The sequence below is a fragment of the Sinohyriopsis cumingii genome, chromosome 13 (genome assembly GCF_028554795.1).
Source record: "Sinohyriopsis cumingii isolate HCF-2022 chromosome 13, ASM2855479v2, whole genome shotgun sequence".
Classification (NCBI taxonomy): domain Eukaryota; kingdom Metazoa; phylum Mollusca; class Bivalvia; order Unionida; family Unionidae; genus Sinohyriopsis; species Sinohyriopsis cumingii.
Window position 1 is genome coordinate 71,185,515 of NC_142973.1, and position 19,361 is coordinate 71,204,875.

The window sequence follows — 19,361 nt, forward strand, 5'->3', positions numbered from 1 at the left end:
TCCCCTGGCTAGCCTTCGCAAGATGATAACCGTCTTTGGCTGACCAAACTCAAGGCCAGTTTAAGTACATGTACATGCAGCATGTAAACAACTTTAGCCACGTGCTACTGGCGATAATATAGTGAATTGATGTGACGTGTTTGTTGACCATGTGATATAGATCAAAGACTAGCATTTTTTAAATATGCATTGTTTTCTAATGAGATGTGACTGAGATGAATTTTTATAACGTGATCTATACTCAAATTCATGGATTTTTCACATGTATAGTTCTTGATGCATTATAGACTACTACATAAATGTAAGTTGTCAATATACAAGTGTATTTCTGACTAGTTTTGTCTTCATTTAATCAAATGCACATATTTTTGCGCCTGCTGTTATTAACCCCTCCCCAACCATCAGTTTTTGGTACATGCATCATTAGTAGTTTAAATTGTTCAATAATTTGATTATTCCTTTAATATGCTGAGCTATTTTACCTTTTTCTTTAAAGTTAATTAGTTTAAGAATGGAAATCACTTTAAGGCCTGAAAGCATTCTGTTCACTGCTATGGATTCCATCAATTGAAGATCTGGACAGTTTATTCACATGTAATTCACATTCTAAAAAGAAAAGGGATGTAGTATCCTATTTAATCTAGGTCAACCTTATGTAGCTAGGGTAACTGTTAAATGTAATACCTCTGTGCAAAAAGACTGAATGCATCCACCACGTATAATAACTGAATCTATTTTGGGGTTTGCACCGAGACTAGGAAGTCCCAGTCAAGGGGTTACATTATTTGTCTCCCCATGAGGCTGTGTGTCTTAATACAGACACCAACATAGATTATTTTTCTTACCCAACATTTTCCATTCAAATTAAAATAACCATGCATTTTTGCAATATAGTTAGCAGATTCAATACATACAGTATTACTCGGGTACAATTTTTGTTTCTCTTCTTTATACAGGTCATCAGGTCTTATACTGTTTATGGAAATCTGAATAATTTTCTAAGTAGAATCTAGCTGCTCTCAGAAAAGAACCAAAACAAAAACAAGAAAAAAACTCCCAATTTATACTGTTACGTGTTCCAAGTACTGCATCATAAGCATCTTGAGCCACGTGCCCTTATTTGTATATAAACACTAATACAAATTTGTTAACAATGGCAGTGGGGTGACCAGCAGTACACCGATTCTTCACATGAGAATATAGAAACATAAAATCATTTGATATTATTACTTTATTATCACATTTAATTGATGGATGTCATAGGAAAATAACTACTGTATATACTCGCGTATAAGCCCGTTCGCATATAAGTCGACCCCCAAACTGAACAGATATAAACACTAAAATGTGCATGACCAGCGTATAAGCTGACTTACAACTCCAAGGCATCTCAAGATGCATGAGGTAAGTTCTAAATGCATTTATTTAGGCAAAGTTATATTTTAAAAAAATTACATGTATACTTATCTTGAGGTTGTCATGCATGATTATTAAAAAGAAATGGTATAAACTTGATGGAAAAGTAATTTATTTAATTTTGTTTTCTTATTGTTTCTGCCTAATTTAGATTTGTGTATAATTTGATCGATGACAAGAATTTAGCAATCGCGCATTCCTGTAACACTAACTCTCCCTTTTGACTCGATTATTGTTTGTTTATGCATTATTGCATTGGACATTTTATATCTGTGCACTGGTAATTCCGTTTTTACTTTGCTTTGAAATTGTAAATACCTAAACTCATTAAAATGTAATCCCAGTATGACAACACAACGAACAAACAATACTGCTCGATTCAACACTCATAATCAGGCCACTGAACATATTTACATAATGGCGCCACCACATGTACATTGTAGGTTTGATTATGTGCTGAATCCCTTAGAGTCGAATCATGGGCACCATTGCACTCAACTTTTATGATACCGCCAAAATACAACAATATAAGTTTAGGAAATAATGCTTAGAAAATTATGCTAATACCGTAAAAGTTGAGTTGTAGTTTGCTTTGATGTAAGCGACCTTACATCATACCTGTCAAATTTTACGCCGGTAGGAAGAAGAAAAAAAACTCCAGATTTTTGGGGTCGCTCCACACCTACCTCCCAATTTCATAACATCTTCCGAGTTTGCTTTGATGTAAGCGACCTTACACCATACCTGTCTAATTTTACGCTGGGAGGAAGAAAAAAAAACCTCCTGAATAGTTCAGCATGGTCTCCCTGGTAAACTCAACCGGCCTGTGAATTATGAAGTCTGTATTTACCTTTATTTAACTTCCTGTTGGAGAAATCGGAAAATATGCACATGCAAAATAATAACAAAATCAATCATAGTACTTTATAACAGTATAATAATTGTCGGGTCACCGAACGTTACCTTTTTTTACATGCCTATGTCTTAGGACACAGAAAAAATTATTGTTTTGTTTTGCAGTATTTACAGCCATCACAGTAGTCAACAAAAAGATCTAAAGTTTGTCAAGTTTACTCATTGGTCCGCGGATAAGCCAACCCCTCCTTCTTCCAGGCCTTTATTTTTTCCTAAATTAATTGGCCTATATGCTGGTATATATGGTAATTAATATATTTTATAAGGATAACTTTTAACTTGCATTTGTTCCAGTATGGAAAAGTTCTAGGATAGCCAATGGCATGATAAAGTATACAGCTCTAACGAAGTGTGTAATGACTGAAAAGATTTCAAATTTATGATTGTCTTGGAAATTTATATTTTCTGTCCTGAAAATATGGCAAGTGCTGCTGTTACTAGTGCAATGATATGCCACATGGAAATCATATGGAATAGTGTGTGGACTGATTAATGAATCACTCTTATTGGTAAGTGCAGGAGTTGTCATTTGCAACTGTATTATAAGTTTGATTCAACTGGGATGGATTATGGGTGTTTGACGTAACACATTTCTGGTTGTTGATGGCTCTGCAGTAGCTCTTGATTTTCGATTTTTGTAGCCTGTGTGTCTGGTACTGTTTTTTGTAGCCAGTGTTGTGTATAGCCTGTGTGTCTGGTACTGTTTTTTGTAGCCAGTGTTGTGTATAGCCTATGTGTCCGGTACTGTTTTTTGTAGCCAGTGTTGTGTATAGCCTGTGTGTCTGGTACTGTTTTTTGTAGCCAGTGTTGTGTATAGCCTGTGTGTCTGGTACTGTTTTTTGTAGCCAGTGTTGTGTATAGCCTGTGTGTCTGGTACTGTTTTTTGTAGCCAGTGTTGTGTATAGCCTGTGTGTCTGGTACTGTTTTTTGTAGCCAGTGTTGTGTATAGCCTGTGTGTCTGGCATTGTTTTTTGTAGCCAGTGTTGTGTATAGCATGTGTGTCTGGTACTGTTTTTTGTAGCCAGTGTTGTGTATAGCCTGTGTGTCTGGCATTGTTTTTTGTAGCCAGTGTTGTGTATAGCCTGTGTGTCTGGTACTGTTTTTTGTAGCCAGTGTTGTGTATAGCCTGTGTGTCTGGCATTGTTTTTTGTAGCCAGTGTTGTGTATAGCATGTGTGTCTGGTACTGTTTTTTGTTACTTTCTATAGTTTTATCCACACAGCATTGCAAATTTTTCCTATCCGTAACAGAGTAACTTTTCTAGTTAGGGTCATTAAATGTAGCTAAAAGTAACTGATTTATTTTTAAAACTTCATGTGAAACGAATTTGGTACTTTTAGCTATATTTAATGATGCTGATATGAAAATATGCTAAATTACAGAAAGGAAAAATGCACAATGCTATGTAGAACGAACTATAACATAAAACCAAATTGCTCAACTTTGTGTGCATGTACATATGTCTGCCTCAAAATGTTTTGTATCGTGTGCTATCAATGTTGGAGAGACATTAAGTTGTTTTTATGAGGGAATATCATTTTTTTAAATATACTTTGTTGTTGTTTAATTTTATAACTCCATCAGGCACAGCAGAAGACAACCACGGTTTTCTCTTTTTAAAAGTAGTTCCTAGCACATGGAAACCATGACTGAGGCAACCTGACTGAGGTAAGAAAAACTAAGGTTAGCTAATTAGGTAATTTCTTTGTCACATGGATAAAAGAGTATCCATGTAAAAAATGGTCTCTTGTATTCTGTGCATGAATTAACAGAACATTATAATGAATTCTGTTTACTCTAAAGAAAATAATAATTAAAAAAAGAAACTATTTAATGAACAATACATTTTCTTCTCATCCATATTAATGTTATATATAAATAAAATATATAAATGTGCAATTGTGACCACATATATCTGAAACATATTTTTAACAAATAGATTATTTTTGTGATAGGTATCTGTATTTGTCCTTGTTGATTATATAGTTGATGAAGAAAATACCTGACTATGGAAAGTGACAAGAATGACCTACCCTTTCTGACATCTATAATCTATCAGATACTGTTATATAAATTGCTAACAACTGAAAATATTTGGCTGAAACAAAATGTATGAGGCAAGCTTATATTTTACATGTTAACTGAGGAAAAGATTTCATGTCCAACTTTTGCAAAAACATGCCATATTAAGGCCAATATAATAAAAGGACATAATTGCAAGTTTAGGGCTTCACAATAGTACAGCTCTATCATATCCATTGATAAAAGTTTCTAAAATATATAATGTAAGAGCTAAGGAATGTTTAGTCCCTCAATATGAGGGAAGGAAAGCACAAACACCCCATAGATAAACAATCTAGTTCATTAATAATGTCAAGGAATAACAAAAATGTGCATTTTCCAGAAAATTGCAACAAAAAAATTCACATTAATGTCATTCAATGAAACAACTCTTTCATATGTTTATAGAAGATCAATCTGATAAATGTATGTACTCAATGAAAGAACAATAAATTATCACATAACAAGTGGAGAATGACAATATGAACATATATAAAACTATACATTCTCATAATAACTACAGTAACATAACAAGCACAGAATAACAAAAACAACCTATATAAAAGAGTATACATTTTCATAATGAATGCAGTAATATAACAGACATCGCATCTGGCTTGAGCATTATCCTTGATAAGTGTTTTCATAGGCTTATAATATTCATGCCAAGAATGATATACTGTACAAACCTGCTTGTAAATCGAATCCAACTGCCAACTCAACAGACTCTGATCTGTTATTGCATAATGTGCCTGTAAGTCTGAGGTCTATACAGTTTATTATCAGCAGAACAAACAACATAGACCTTGATCCTCCATCACATCATGCAATGGTAGCTTAGTGTGCATGTTGTATGACGATGGACTCAACTTACATGCAAGTATGGATGAAATCCTCCATACAGATTCCATGCCTCCAATACATTAGAATATAAATTTCACAAAACAGATTCATACAAACATAATGCACACAGACTTGACAAAAACTAGATACAAGAAAGATTGTTTATAACATTTCACTGGGGACTAGGATTTTTAGAAAGTGATAACCAAGAAATGTTATATCTAAATTGTTTTTTTTTCTCCTCAAAATGTTTATGTACTTGTCCATGTTGAAGACACTGGAAACACATGCAGTAAAAAAAAATTATACTGGAATGATTGCTGTCAGAATGTTAATAAAACATTTGTATAAATAAATTTTATCATGAAAATATAATGATAAACCAGAAAGTTCTACCATCAACATACACATACATGTACCAGCCAGTGAATCATAAAAATCACTGTTATATGAAATCGTCTTTGTTCAATAACTTGGTTGCTTCCTGGTGACTACTAAATTCAAAAACAATACTTTCATACTAAAACTAATTAAAATTTCAATTGTTGGTATCACAGGTGTGACAGTGCCACTATCAAAATTATCATAACCCAAGAAATCCTTGTTACTAGACCATGGTAGGCATCATGGCAAGGGGAACAAAAGCATCACTAGGAATAATAATGGCAGCAGTTTGCTCATAAAACCCTTGCCTTAAAAAAAGTTTGCAACACAATCTGTGGAAACATCTGTGTGTGTGTGATTTAGATTTTTAACATGGCTTTAATAGTTTTAGTCACATTGCAATGATGTCTGCAGTTTATAGTGATGTCTAGCACTCATCATGCCGCAGACATGTAGTACCATGTCCCACCCAGTCACATTATCCTAACACTAGGCCAACCAGTCCTAACACTAACCTCTTAACAAACACTAACCTCTTAACACTAAGCATCATGTGAGGCAGCTGCTGGTGCCATTTTTATAAATCTTTGGTATGACTCGACTGAGGTTCGAACCTACGACCTCCCGCATCTGAGACTGACACCCTAACCACTTAGGCCACCAAAGCGGTGTAGAAACATCATGCTGTGCGTGATAAATCATACTGATTGCAGAAAGTACATTTCATACTCAACTGTTCTGGGTTGAGTCTTATGAGGTATCTTTGGATTACAGCATGTCGAAACTTTGTCTTCTATTCCTATTTTTTATTTGTAGCTTTGTCTAAAGAGATATTTTTTCTTTTACTAACTGGCAAATTTGTAGCAATATTACAACAGTCAGTGTTATTATCACACCTTTGTTACCTGGCATCTTTGTTTGCCTTTGTTGTTTACTAATGATGTTGTTGTTTGTTATTGTAGGGTTTAACACCATTTTTCAGCAGAAGATAGGCTATACATGGTGGCCAGTATAAACGGTGGATGAAGAACCCAGGAAAACCCTGGAAAGAACCACCGACCCACAAGAAGCTACTGGCAAGCTTTCTCACACAACCACACTGGCTGAATCCGAGACTCAAACCCATGCAGACAGAGGTGAGATGGCAGTGATCCGTAATGGTGAGTGCTTTAGACCACTCAAGGGCCCCTAATAATGATGAATGATTCATCATTATCATGTTTTTATTATGCAGAGACATTGTTGTTATGCTTTTGTTATTTAAATGATCACCATTGTTTATCTGGTTTCAAGGCATCAGGTGATAAAAAAATGTTACAACTGAGTTAATTATAGCAGGTGGAGCATTCTATAACCAATTAAACATAACAAAGCAGCAATATAATAAACCTTTAGAATACATAGTAATTAGTAATTAGTAATTTGGCCAGGGAAATTAAAGTTTAACGTTCTAGCAAAGAAAACATTGTATCCAGAATGTAATAAACAATCTTTACCAAATGTGACATCAAATCATGCAGTTCAGTTAATGGCCACAAATTTGATAAAAACCTTAGATGGTTAACTATGGTAAATAAAGCCTCCAAATCTTTCTGGCTGTAATCCAAAGATTTTAACTTTAGGTTATGATATAGACATATGAGTAATATGAATATATCATTCTATTTAAACTCTGAATAACCACAGTGACTAAAAAATCATTCCCACTTATGAATCTATTAAAACAACTCCAAGAAGAAAGGTAAAGAGATATAAAAACAACTGAGTAATGGATGTATAAACTGGAGACTGACAATCAACAGTGGCTATAGTTTTTGCTTTCCTCAGCTCGCAAGTCTAAAGTAGTATCTTTGGCAAAACAAAAGAACAGTTCAGTGGGTTTAATTTGAATAGAATCAGATTATGTTATATTTTTATATTCTGAGCTCATAGTTGATACATCTATATCATTTTATCTTCAAGTCATTTCTCCCCTCCATATTATATATATATATATATCTATATATCTATACATACACAGATATATGTATGTATGTATGTATGTATGTTGTTGTGGGGTTCAACGCCATTTTTCAGCACACGATAGGCTATGCATGGTGGCCAGTATTAATATTGGAGGAAGAACCCGGGAAAACCCCGGGAAGAACCACCACCCCACGAGAAGCTACTGGCAAGCTTTCTCACATACCCACATTGGCCAAATCCTAGACTTGAACCCACGCAGACAAAGGTGAGATGGCAGTGACCCATAATGGAGAGCACTTTAGACCACTCGGCCACTTGGGGCCCCATGCATGTATGTAAAGTATATGTATGTATGTATGGATGTATGTGTGTGTGTGTGATTTGGATTTTTAACATAGCTTAAACAATTTTTCAGTCATATCGCTACGATGTCTGCAGTGGGGCAGTTTATAGTGATGTCTAGCACTGAGGCATCATGCCACAGACATGTAGCATGATGTCCCACCCAGTCACATTATACTGACACCAGGCCAACCAGTCCTAACACTAACCTCGTAATGCTGAGCACCAAGCGAGGCAGCTGTTGGTATAAATTTTATAAGTCTTTGGTATGATTTGGCCGGGGATCGAACCCACGACCTCATGCATCTGAGGCAGACGCTCTAACCACTAGGCCACTGGAGCGGTCATGGATGTATATATGTATGCATGTATGTATGGATAGATAGATAGATAGATAGATAGATAGATAGATATAGATATGATAGATATATATAGATATGATAGATATATATAGATATGATAGATATGAAACTAACAACACAGTTTAATACTAGACTAAACTAGCCTTAGGTCTTTCAGGATCTACAAATCTCTTTGTCAAAGGTAAACACTCATAAAAGACATCAACACAGCTACATATATCTATTCCACTTTTAAGTTCTCAATTCAGATGATTAATGAAAGAGGTTAAATTTAATTGTTGAATTGAAACTGAGGTTTCTCAAGTTCCTGAATGCATTAAGCTGATATGCACACAGAAAAATATTCATCAATAAAACAGCTTCTTTACACAAATAATTCTCTGCTGTATTACTGCGTTACGTGAATGCTTCATTTATCACTCTCATAAAAAATTAAAGAAAATACCTATTCAAATGGGGGTAACATGTGATTTTAAAAATGCAAATGGTTACACAATCCCAATGGCTGTCATTATTCCCCCAAATGTCTGACTTTTAGTTTCAGGAAACTGTTTAATACAACCTCTCTAAGCTGCCATTCACAAAGATGGATAAATATCGGTCAGGCAGGGGATGTGACTGCTGAGAACAGAAAAATGTGTACGAAATGAAGAAAAGGAAAAACCAAACCCTGGCTGAATGTGAGAGGCTGTTTAGGAGTGGACAGTAATGAAAAAATGCACTGTGATACAGTGTAACATGCCTTAAAGGACAGATTCATATAAAGGATACCTGTTATAAAAGGACACTTTCATGAATGTTTAGTGACAATTTCCTATTCATCTGTCCTTTGTAAAAAGGACACCTTTCTAGTGTGGGCAGAGGATAATTACTATCCACAATATTGTACCTGCTTATAGAAGACATTTTCCTGTGTACAAAAATGATTAGAGAGCACTTTCTCCAATAAAAATAATTCTCCCATGATAAACAACATAAGAATTCAAGCATTAAATATTTTTTCATACTAGATTTCGAGTTAAAGTCAACCATTATTCATACAAGTATTCGTACAAAAAATGTTAAACTTGCATAATGCTCATACTTACAATGTATTCCTGTCCAAATAAGAAAACTTCGTCCATTTTTAGCCGTCTTTTACAAACTTATATCACTTTAATAGTATAAAACTATAAAAAGCAATGTGTTCTGCCAAGCTTGAAATACAATTTCTAGTTATGTTCACAATGTGGGTAATTCAAAGCTTCCTCATATGTGGGTGGGGCTTCCACCTGAGAGGAACTGTATGATGGAAGATTCAAGCTTAGAGTAAATTCTGAAGACGATGGCATCTGCAAGCAATCACTCACTTCATATGACCCTAACCCTGCATTTCCTCTAGACCTCTGCTGGGGCCTTGACTGTGGGCTATGTCTACCACCTGAACTGTTCGTACTATGAACTGTTCTGGCCTGGTCTTGTTGATTTTTAGCTTGCTGTGCAACTCTTCTGTTTACAATGTGCCTGTGGATGCAAAGCCCAGCAATAATGGCAATGATAACAGATATGGTTAGTGATACTGCTAAACCCAGAGCAAGGGAAACATTAGGGTCATGTTTGTCTGAAAAATAAAAACAAAGCCATAAGTATCATCAATCAACTGATATATAACTTTGAAAGATTAAGTACAGAAAAATCCTGAATGGGAAGAATATAAGTGATATGTAACTCTAAAATATTAAGTACAGAGAAGTTAAAATATAATACAAATAACATATGTAAAGCTATTTTAACAGGAAGTAACACAATGATCTTTTTTTATATTCCAAATCTATGAAGAATAATTTTCTACAGTGCATTCATTCAAGGTGACAATTGTTAAATCCTAGATGTCTTCTAAGTGAATTAATTTTAATGCCACCAGAATAAATACTTACATCAACACAGACCTACATGCAAGACCTCGGCTATATTTGGGAAGTAAGAGATAGCACTAAAACATAAATAACATGTGATATGTCTTACACTGTAGGACTAATATCAACAGTAATCAAACTAAGACAATTTTGCTTACAAGTTACATCCACCACTAATACATTTAAATTAATTTACAAATTACATCCACCACTAATACATTTAAACACATTTACAAATTACATTCACCACTAATACATTTAAATACATTTACAATTTACATCCACCATTAATATATTTACTTCCTTTACAATTTACATCCACCACCAGTGCATTTAAATTTCTTTACAATTTACATCCACATTTATTCAAACATTTACAAATTACATCCACCACTAATACATTTAAAACACATTTACAAATTACATCCACCACTAATACATTTAAATACATTTACAAATTACATCCAACACTAATACATTTAAATACATTTACAAATTACATCCAACACTAATACATTTAAATACATTTACAAATTACATCCAACACTAATAAATATAATTCCTTTACAAATTACATCCACCACTAATACATTTAAACACATTTACAAATTACGTCCACCACTAATACATTTAAATACATTTACAAATTACATCCACCACTAATACATTTAAATTCATTTACAATTTACATCCACCATTAATATATTTACTTCCTTTACAATTTACATCCACCACCAGTGCATTTAAATTTCTTTACAATTTACATCCACATTTATTCAAACATTTACAAATTACATCCACCACTAATACATTTAAACACATTTACAAATTACATCCACCACTAATACATTTAAATACATTTACAAATTACATCCAACACTAATACATTTAAATACATTTACAAATTACATCCAACACTAATACATTTAAATACATTTACAAATTACATCCAACACTAATAAATATAATTCCTTTACAAATTACATCCACCACTAATACATTTAAACACATTTACAAATTACGTCCACCACTAATACATTTAAATACATTTACAAATTACATCCACCACTAATACATTTAAATTCATTTACAAATTACATCCACCACTAATACATTTAAACACATTTACAAATTACATCCACCACTAATACATTTAAATTCATTTACAAATTACATCCACCACTAATACATTTAAACACATTTACAAATTACATCCACCACTAATACATTTAAACACATTTACAAATTACATCCACCACTAATACATTTAAATTCATTTACAAATTACATCCACCACTAATACATTTAAACACATTTACAAATTACATCCACCACTAATACATTTAAACACATTTACAAATTACATCCACCACTAACACATTTAAATACATTTACAAATTACATCCAACACTAATACACTTAAATTCAATTACAAATTACATCCAACACTAATAAATATAATTCCTTTACAAATTACATCCACCACTAATACATTTAAATACATTTACAAATTACATCCAACACTAATACATTTAAATACATTTACAAATTACATCCAACACTAATAAATATAATTCCTTTACAAATTACATCCACCACTAATACATTTAAATACATTTACAAATTACATCCAACACTAATAAATATAATTCCTTTACAAATTACAACCACCACTAATACATTTAAACACATTTACAAATTACGTCCACCACTAATACATTTAAATACATTTACAAATTACATCCAACACTAATACATTTAAATTCATTTACAAATTACATCCACCACTAATACATTTAAATACATTTACAAATTACATCCACCACTAATACATTTAAACACATTTACAAATTACATCCACCACTAATACATTTAAATTCATTTACAAATTACATCCACCACTAATACATTTAAACACATTTACAAATTACATCCACCACTAATACATTTAAACACATTTACAAATTACATCCACCACTAATACATTTAAATTCATTTACAAATTACATCCACCACTAATACATTTAAACACATTTACAAATTACATCCACCACTAATACATTTAAATTCATTTACAAATTACATCCACCACTAATACATTTAAACACATTTACAAATTACATCCACCACTAATACATTTAAACACATTTACAAATTACATCCACCACTAATACATTTAAATTCATTTACAAATTACATCCACCACTAATACATTTAAACACATTTACAAATTACATCCACCACTAATACATTTAAACACATTTACAAATTACATCCACCACTAATACATTTAAATACATTTACAAATTACATCCAACACTAATACACTTAAATTCATTTACAAATTACATCCAACACTAATAAATATAATTCCTTTACAAATTACATCCACCACTAATACATTTAAATACATTTACAAATTACATCCAACACTAATACATTTAAATACATTTACAAATTACATCCAACACTAATAAATATAATTCCTTTACAAATTACATCCACTTCTAATACATTTAAATACATTTACAAATTACATCCAACACTAATAAATATAATTCCTTTACAAATTACATCCAACACTAATACACTTAAATTCATTTACAAATTACATCCAACACTAATAAATATAATTCCTTTACAAATTACATCCACCACTAATACATTTAAATACATTTACAAATTACATCCAACACTAATACATTTAAATACATTTACAAATTACATCCAACACTAATAAATATAATTCCTTTACAAATTACATCCAACACTAATACACTTAAATTCATTTACAAATTACATCCAACACTAATAAATATAATTCCTTTACAAATTACATCCAACACTAAAACACTTAAATTCATTTACAAATTACATCCAACACTAATAAATATAATTCCTTTACAAATTACATCCAACACTAATACACTTAAATTCATTTACAAATTACATCCAACACTAATAAATATAATTCCTTTACAAATTACATCCAACACTAATACACTTAAATTCATTTACAAATTACATCCACCACTAATACATTTAAATTCATTTACAAATTACATCCACATTTAAAACATTTACAACTTATGTCCACATTTAAAACATTTACAATGCACATCTGTCACTAGTATATTCAAATTCATTTACAATTAACATTTACAACCAAAACATTTAAATTCATTTACAATTTACATCCACATTTCAAAACATTTATAATTTACATCCACCACAAATGCATTTCATTCCTTACAATTTACACCCACCCCAATACATTTCATTCATTAAAAATTGCATGAGTAAATTGGAAAGAAGATTTACCTATCACAGCTGTAGTAAAACTGACAATTCTTTTTTGTTTTTCAAAATTATAGAATACGTCCTCTATCAAGAAATCTTTCTCTCAAACCCCACCCCACCCCCAACACTTTGATTCTCTACAGACATTCATCTATTGCTGTCAAATGGAGAAAAATATTTTGGAAACTAAAGAACACTGATGCTAATAATTTTGTCTGGCAAATATAATAATATTTCAAAATAAAGAATGGGAGACATTAAATATATAACAAGTGTTCCACAGAAGGAGATGTCTTGTCTCTTGTTGGTGTTATTATTTTGTTTCTGCATGGGAGACAGACTCCTACAATATTATAGGGTAAAAACTTTCGTCTTCTGACAGACAGTAATATTCGCCTACCATATGAGAGGGTACAAACTTCCGTCTTCTGGCAGTCAGTAATATTCTCCAACCATATTATAGGGTACAAACTTCAGTCTTGTGATACACACTGATATTCTCCTTACAAATCAGAGGGTACAAACTTCAGTCTTGTGACACACACTGATATTATCGTACCATATTATAGGGCACAAACTTCAGTCTTGTGATACACACTGATATTCTTCTACCATATTATAGGGCACAAACTTCAGTCTTGTGATACACACTGATATTCTTCTACCATATTATAGGGCACAAATTTCAGTCTTCTGATACACACCGATATTCTTCTACCATATTATAGGGTACAAACTTCAGTCTTGTGATACACACTGATATTCTTCTACCATATTATAGGGCACAAACTTCAGTCTTGTGATACACACTGATATTCTCCTACCATATTATAGGGCACAAACTTCAGTCTTGTGATACACACTGATATTCTCCTACCATATTATAGGGCACAAACTTCAGTCTTGTGATACACACTGATATTCTTCTACCATATTATAGGGCACAAACTTCAGTCTTGTGATACACACTGATATTCTTCTACCATATTATAGGGCACAAACTTCAGTCTTGTGATACACACTGATATTCTCCTACCATATTATAGGGCACAAACTTCAGTCTTGTGATACACACTGATATTCTCCTACCATATTATAGGGCACAAACTTCAGTCTTGTGATACACACTGATATTCTTCTACCATATTATAGGGCACAAACTTCAGTCTTGTGATACACACTGATATTCTCCTACCATATTATAGGGCACAAACTTCAGTCTTGTGATACACACTGATATTCTCCTACCATATTATAGGGCACAAACTTCAGTCTTGTGATACACACTGATATTCTCCTACCATATTATAGGGCACAAACTTCAGTCTTGTGATACACACTGATATTCTTCTACCATATTATAGGGCACAAACTTCAGTCTTGTGATACACACTGATATTCTTCTACCATATTATAGGGCACAAACTTCAGTCTTGTGATACACACTGATATTCTCCTACCATATTATAGGGCACAAACTTCAGTCTTGTGATACACACTGATATTCTCCTACCATATTATAGGGCACAAACTTCAGTCTTGTGGGGCACAAACTTCAGTCTTGTGATACACACTGATATTCTTCTACCATATTATAGGGCACAAACTTCAGTCTTGTGATACACACTGATATTCTTCTACCATATTATAGGGCACAAACTTCAGTCTTGTGGGGCACAAACTTCAGTCTTGTGATACACACTGATATTCTTCTACCATATTATAGGGCACAAACTTCAGTCTTGTGATACACACTGATATTCTTCTACCATATTATAGGGCACAAACTTCAGTCTTGTGGGGCACAAACTTCAGTCTTGTGATACACACTGATATTCTTCTACCATATTATAGGGCACAAACTTCAGTCTTGTGATACACACTGATATTCTTCTACCATATTATAGGGCACAAACTTCAGTCTTGTGATACACACTGATATTCTCCTACCATATTATAGGGCACAAACTTCAGTCTTGTGATACACACTAATATTCTTCTACCATATTATAGGGCACAAACTTCAGTCTTGTGATACACACTGATATTCTCCTTCCATATTATAGGGAACAAACTTCAGTCTTGTGATACACACTGATATTTTCCTACCATATTATAGGGTACAAACTTCAGTCTTGTGACACACATTGATATTCTCCTACCATATTAGATGGTACAAAGTTCAGTTTTCAGACCACAGAAATATTCTCCTACCATATTAGAGGGTACAAACTTCAGTCTTGTAACATATAGTAATATTCTACAAGTTGCAACTGAATAGCCACTGATGCAGATATATAACTTTCAAAACCCTGAGTATAGCACTTTAGCATTGTTGATGATGATACTGACGTCATCACTGAGAAAGTGATGCCAATGACAAGATAAAAGACCATTCCAGTTGATCTCTTCTGCTGGTGGATAATCAGTTTTAAGATAAAACTGGCTGATAACCTAATACAAGGGACAATTTTTCAAGCTATTTATTCCTAAGCAAGCTAAATTTACAAAAGTCTAATTTCATTAAAAAATACTTGCTATCCAAATGCTGTCAGTGCTGACATACCCTATCTTTGTATATGTAATTCTAATCTGCTAAGACCAAGCTTCTGTACTACAACATTCTTATCATTGTTTCCTAGGCAATATAAGTACGCCAAAGTAATGCATAATGCCAAATGTGGACCTATGATGCTGCATGCTCTGATGTGCAGCTGATAAAACATTATAACTTACCATCATCTGAGAAATGTGTCCTGGGAAGTGAGTATAGAACAGTGCTGCCATCTGTAATAAAATAGATTAAAATTCATTTTGATGCATAATATATGTGCTGTATATTTTATAACTTTCTTGCTGTTAAATCTTTGGAAATTTCAAGTTTGAAGAAAATAATTTGTTTATGTGACTCTTTAATGTTTGATTATTTTGTTCCATTTTGTGATTTTAGTATATTTCCAATGTGTGATCAGGTCATGAAAATTATCAAAATTGAAACACAAATATTTCCATACATACAATATTTTATTGTATACTAATTTTTATCTCTGTTAACTTTACATCGTGAGAATTGTGTAGTATTTTTACATACTTCACGGCTTCATACCACACAACATGTATCTAAAAATAGTATCATCTACTTTTGATTATAAACAAACAATGTATGCTCGCTCATCAAGCAGATGCCAGAGCATTTTATTGATTAGATTTTTCTGTGGATGAACTAAGCAAGTTGTTTGGTTATTTGAAAATAGAGATAAAATTAACAATGTGGATGAGTTCATTCAGTCACAAATGAAACTTTCAATCAAGCAAACGAATGAAACTTGATATATGTAATGTCCACAACAAATGTCAGACATACAGTACTGAAAATACACTAAAAAAAAACAATGCAACTAAATAAGGTGGGTTTTGGTAGAAAAGCAAGAGCTCAAAGCTAACAAGCCAAGATAATGAAGAAGCCTTATCTCCACTGGCAAAATGTGATGCAGCAGCTGCTTTACAATTTTCCCCGTTTTACTTTTTTAAAATAAAATGTATGGATTTATAGTAGTGATACAGGTTGTGTTAATAGTTGGAGCCCCTGTTTGCAAGTGACAGGGCATAAACATATATTGTCCTTAGATGGTAATAACAACAGCAATAAATATACATACCATTTTGCAACTTGAGTTTCCTCAAAATGTATTTTCTTAGTTATTTCTGCTAATAAGAATTACAAAGGTTCCAAAAATTGATCCACACCATGAAATTGTACTGTAATTTTTACTATATTTCCAACAAAAATTACATTCTCCTTACTGCACTCAAAAACGAAATGCATGTCATATTCCCTAAAAAACAATATTTAATTCTGTATCTTTTATATTCTCATTTCAATTAAAAGAATTAATTTTGTTCCATGTATGATTATAAAGAATCAATGACAGAAAAGAAACACATGTGCAGCTGCATGAAGGTCAGTACATTGTACATTGTATGGAATTGACCCAGCTAGTAAATCCAGTCCATCTCAACTAGAAAAGTAGAATTTAGTTGGATCGACAGAAAAACAAATTCCTCCATTCCAGAACTGGAAAAGTTATTTCAAGGCATGATCACAATATGACTCAAAATTTCAATGTTAAGTAGACCAAAACAATATTTATTTTTTCAAATGAATTACTGAGCACACAATATACTACCAAGTTCAAAGGTCGCTGGGAGGTGCTATGTGTGCATGAATACTTCTACTGTTTATTGTTGAACATATAGATGTGTATTTACTTTGGAATTCAGCATAAATTTCAACTAATTTGTTTCTTTTTATTATTCAGCATTAGGTATAGAAGCATAATGAATATATAATAAAAAGGTTACTAGATTTGAATGGGAAAATATGAACTCGTTTTGTCCTGAGTAAAAGTACACTCCTAACATCATGCAGTATTGCTCAGAAAAACTCATTCATATTATCCCATACAAATGCAGTAACACACACACACACACACACACACATATATATATATATATATATATATATATATATATATATATATATATATATATATATATATATATATATATATATATATATATATATATATATATATAGAGAGAGAGAGAGAGAGAGAGAGAGAGAGAGAGAGTAATATCACTCATACAGTAATTATAGGTTACTGCATTTGTATGGGAAATATGAATGAGTTTTTTTTATTAATACTGCATGACCTGTGGGAGCATACTATTCATATGAGTTCATATTTTCCCATACAAATGCAGTATGCTTTTATTATATAATCATTTTCTTATTCTACCCTAAGGCTTAGTTTTTGAACCAATACAGTAAAAGAAGCAACATAATTGAATTTATGATGTATTCCAAAATAAATACACAACTGTAGATTCAATAATACACAATAACATTATTAATGTGCACATAGTGCCTGAGGCCTTTGAATTTAGTCAAATGCTCGACATCAGTTTAAAAAAGAATTGTCATCGTGGTCTACTTAAAATTTAAGTTTAGAGTCATGTTGTGAATGAATGTGCATTGCAACAACTTTTCCATTTGGTCTGGAATGGATGTATTTTGTTTTTATGTTGATCCAACACAATTCTGCTTTTCTGATAATGAGGGATTGGATTACTGGGTCAATTCAGTGCAGTAAAGAGAACTGATTTAAGCTGAAAATGTACTTGAAATTTTGGTTTGTATCATGTTTGCAGGACATGTCATTTGGAAAGTACATTTTGAGGAAATTCAAGATGCATAAATGTAAGTATATTTATTACCATTTTTATTACCAACTAAAGACATGTTTATGTTTATCAATTGCATCTTGCTGTTGGAGGGACCCCAGCTATGACCTGTATCATACAGTGTGTGTCTTCCATCACTAGCCTAATATTGTATCAAAATAGTTACATGGTAAAAAGTGCACAGCAGCTGTTGTGCAACAGTCCATTTAGCCAGTGGGAATAATACTTTTTCATCATTTTGGCTTATTGGTTCTTAGGCTCATAGTTTCATACCAAACACTAAGGTTGCACTTTTTCTTGAATATAGTATTTTGACAGATTTGTAAAATGGTACATCTCTGATAGATATGTAATAGCCCTTTGCCTCAATATGCTTTTCTATTCTTTATTTTTATAGACCCTAGAGAGCATTGGTCATAGTCTGAACCAATCTATTTGTGAAAGGTACAAATATTTCTCCTAAATAACGGTTTGAAGGATCAGAATGGTATTTAACCTTTCCTGAGCAACAAAACAAAACATGACTGGAATAAACTGCATTGTAACTACCACTGTTCAGAAATAGCCCATCAAAACACAACAAGGATTGGACGAAAATGTATTGTAACTACCACTGTTCAGGAATAGTCTATCAA

At 32.5% G+C, this 19,361-nt stretch overlaps 1 protein-coding gene across 5 annotated transcripts in view; it reads right to left on the bottom strand.

The window, feature by feature from the left end:
- Positions 1–4,106: 4,106 nt before the first annotated feature.
- The window catches only part of LOC149785815 (uncharacterized), a 43,925-nt gene continuing 28,670 nt past the window's right edge, over positions 4,107–19,361 (bottom strand). For all 5 annotated transcript variants that reach the window (XM_089979759.1, XM_089979762.1, XM_089979761.1 and 2 more), the window contains 2 exons: positions 16,219–16,269; positions 4,107–9,887 (listed from right to left, as the gene is read on the bottom strand). In XM_089979759.1, coding sequence (XP_089835885.1) covers positions 9,499–9,887; positions 16,219–16,269 — 440 coding nt within the window. In that variant the 3' untranslated portion in view covers positions 4,107–9,498. The remainder of the gene's footprint in view (positions 9,888–16,218; positions 16,270–19,361) is intronic.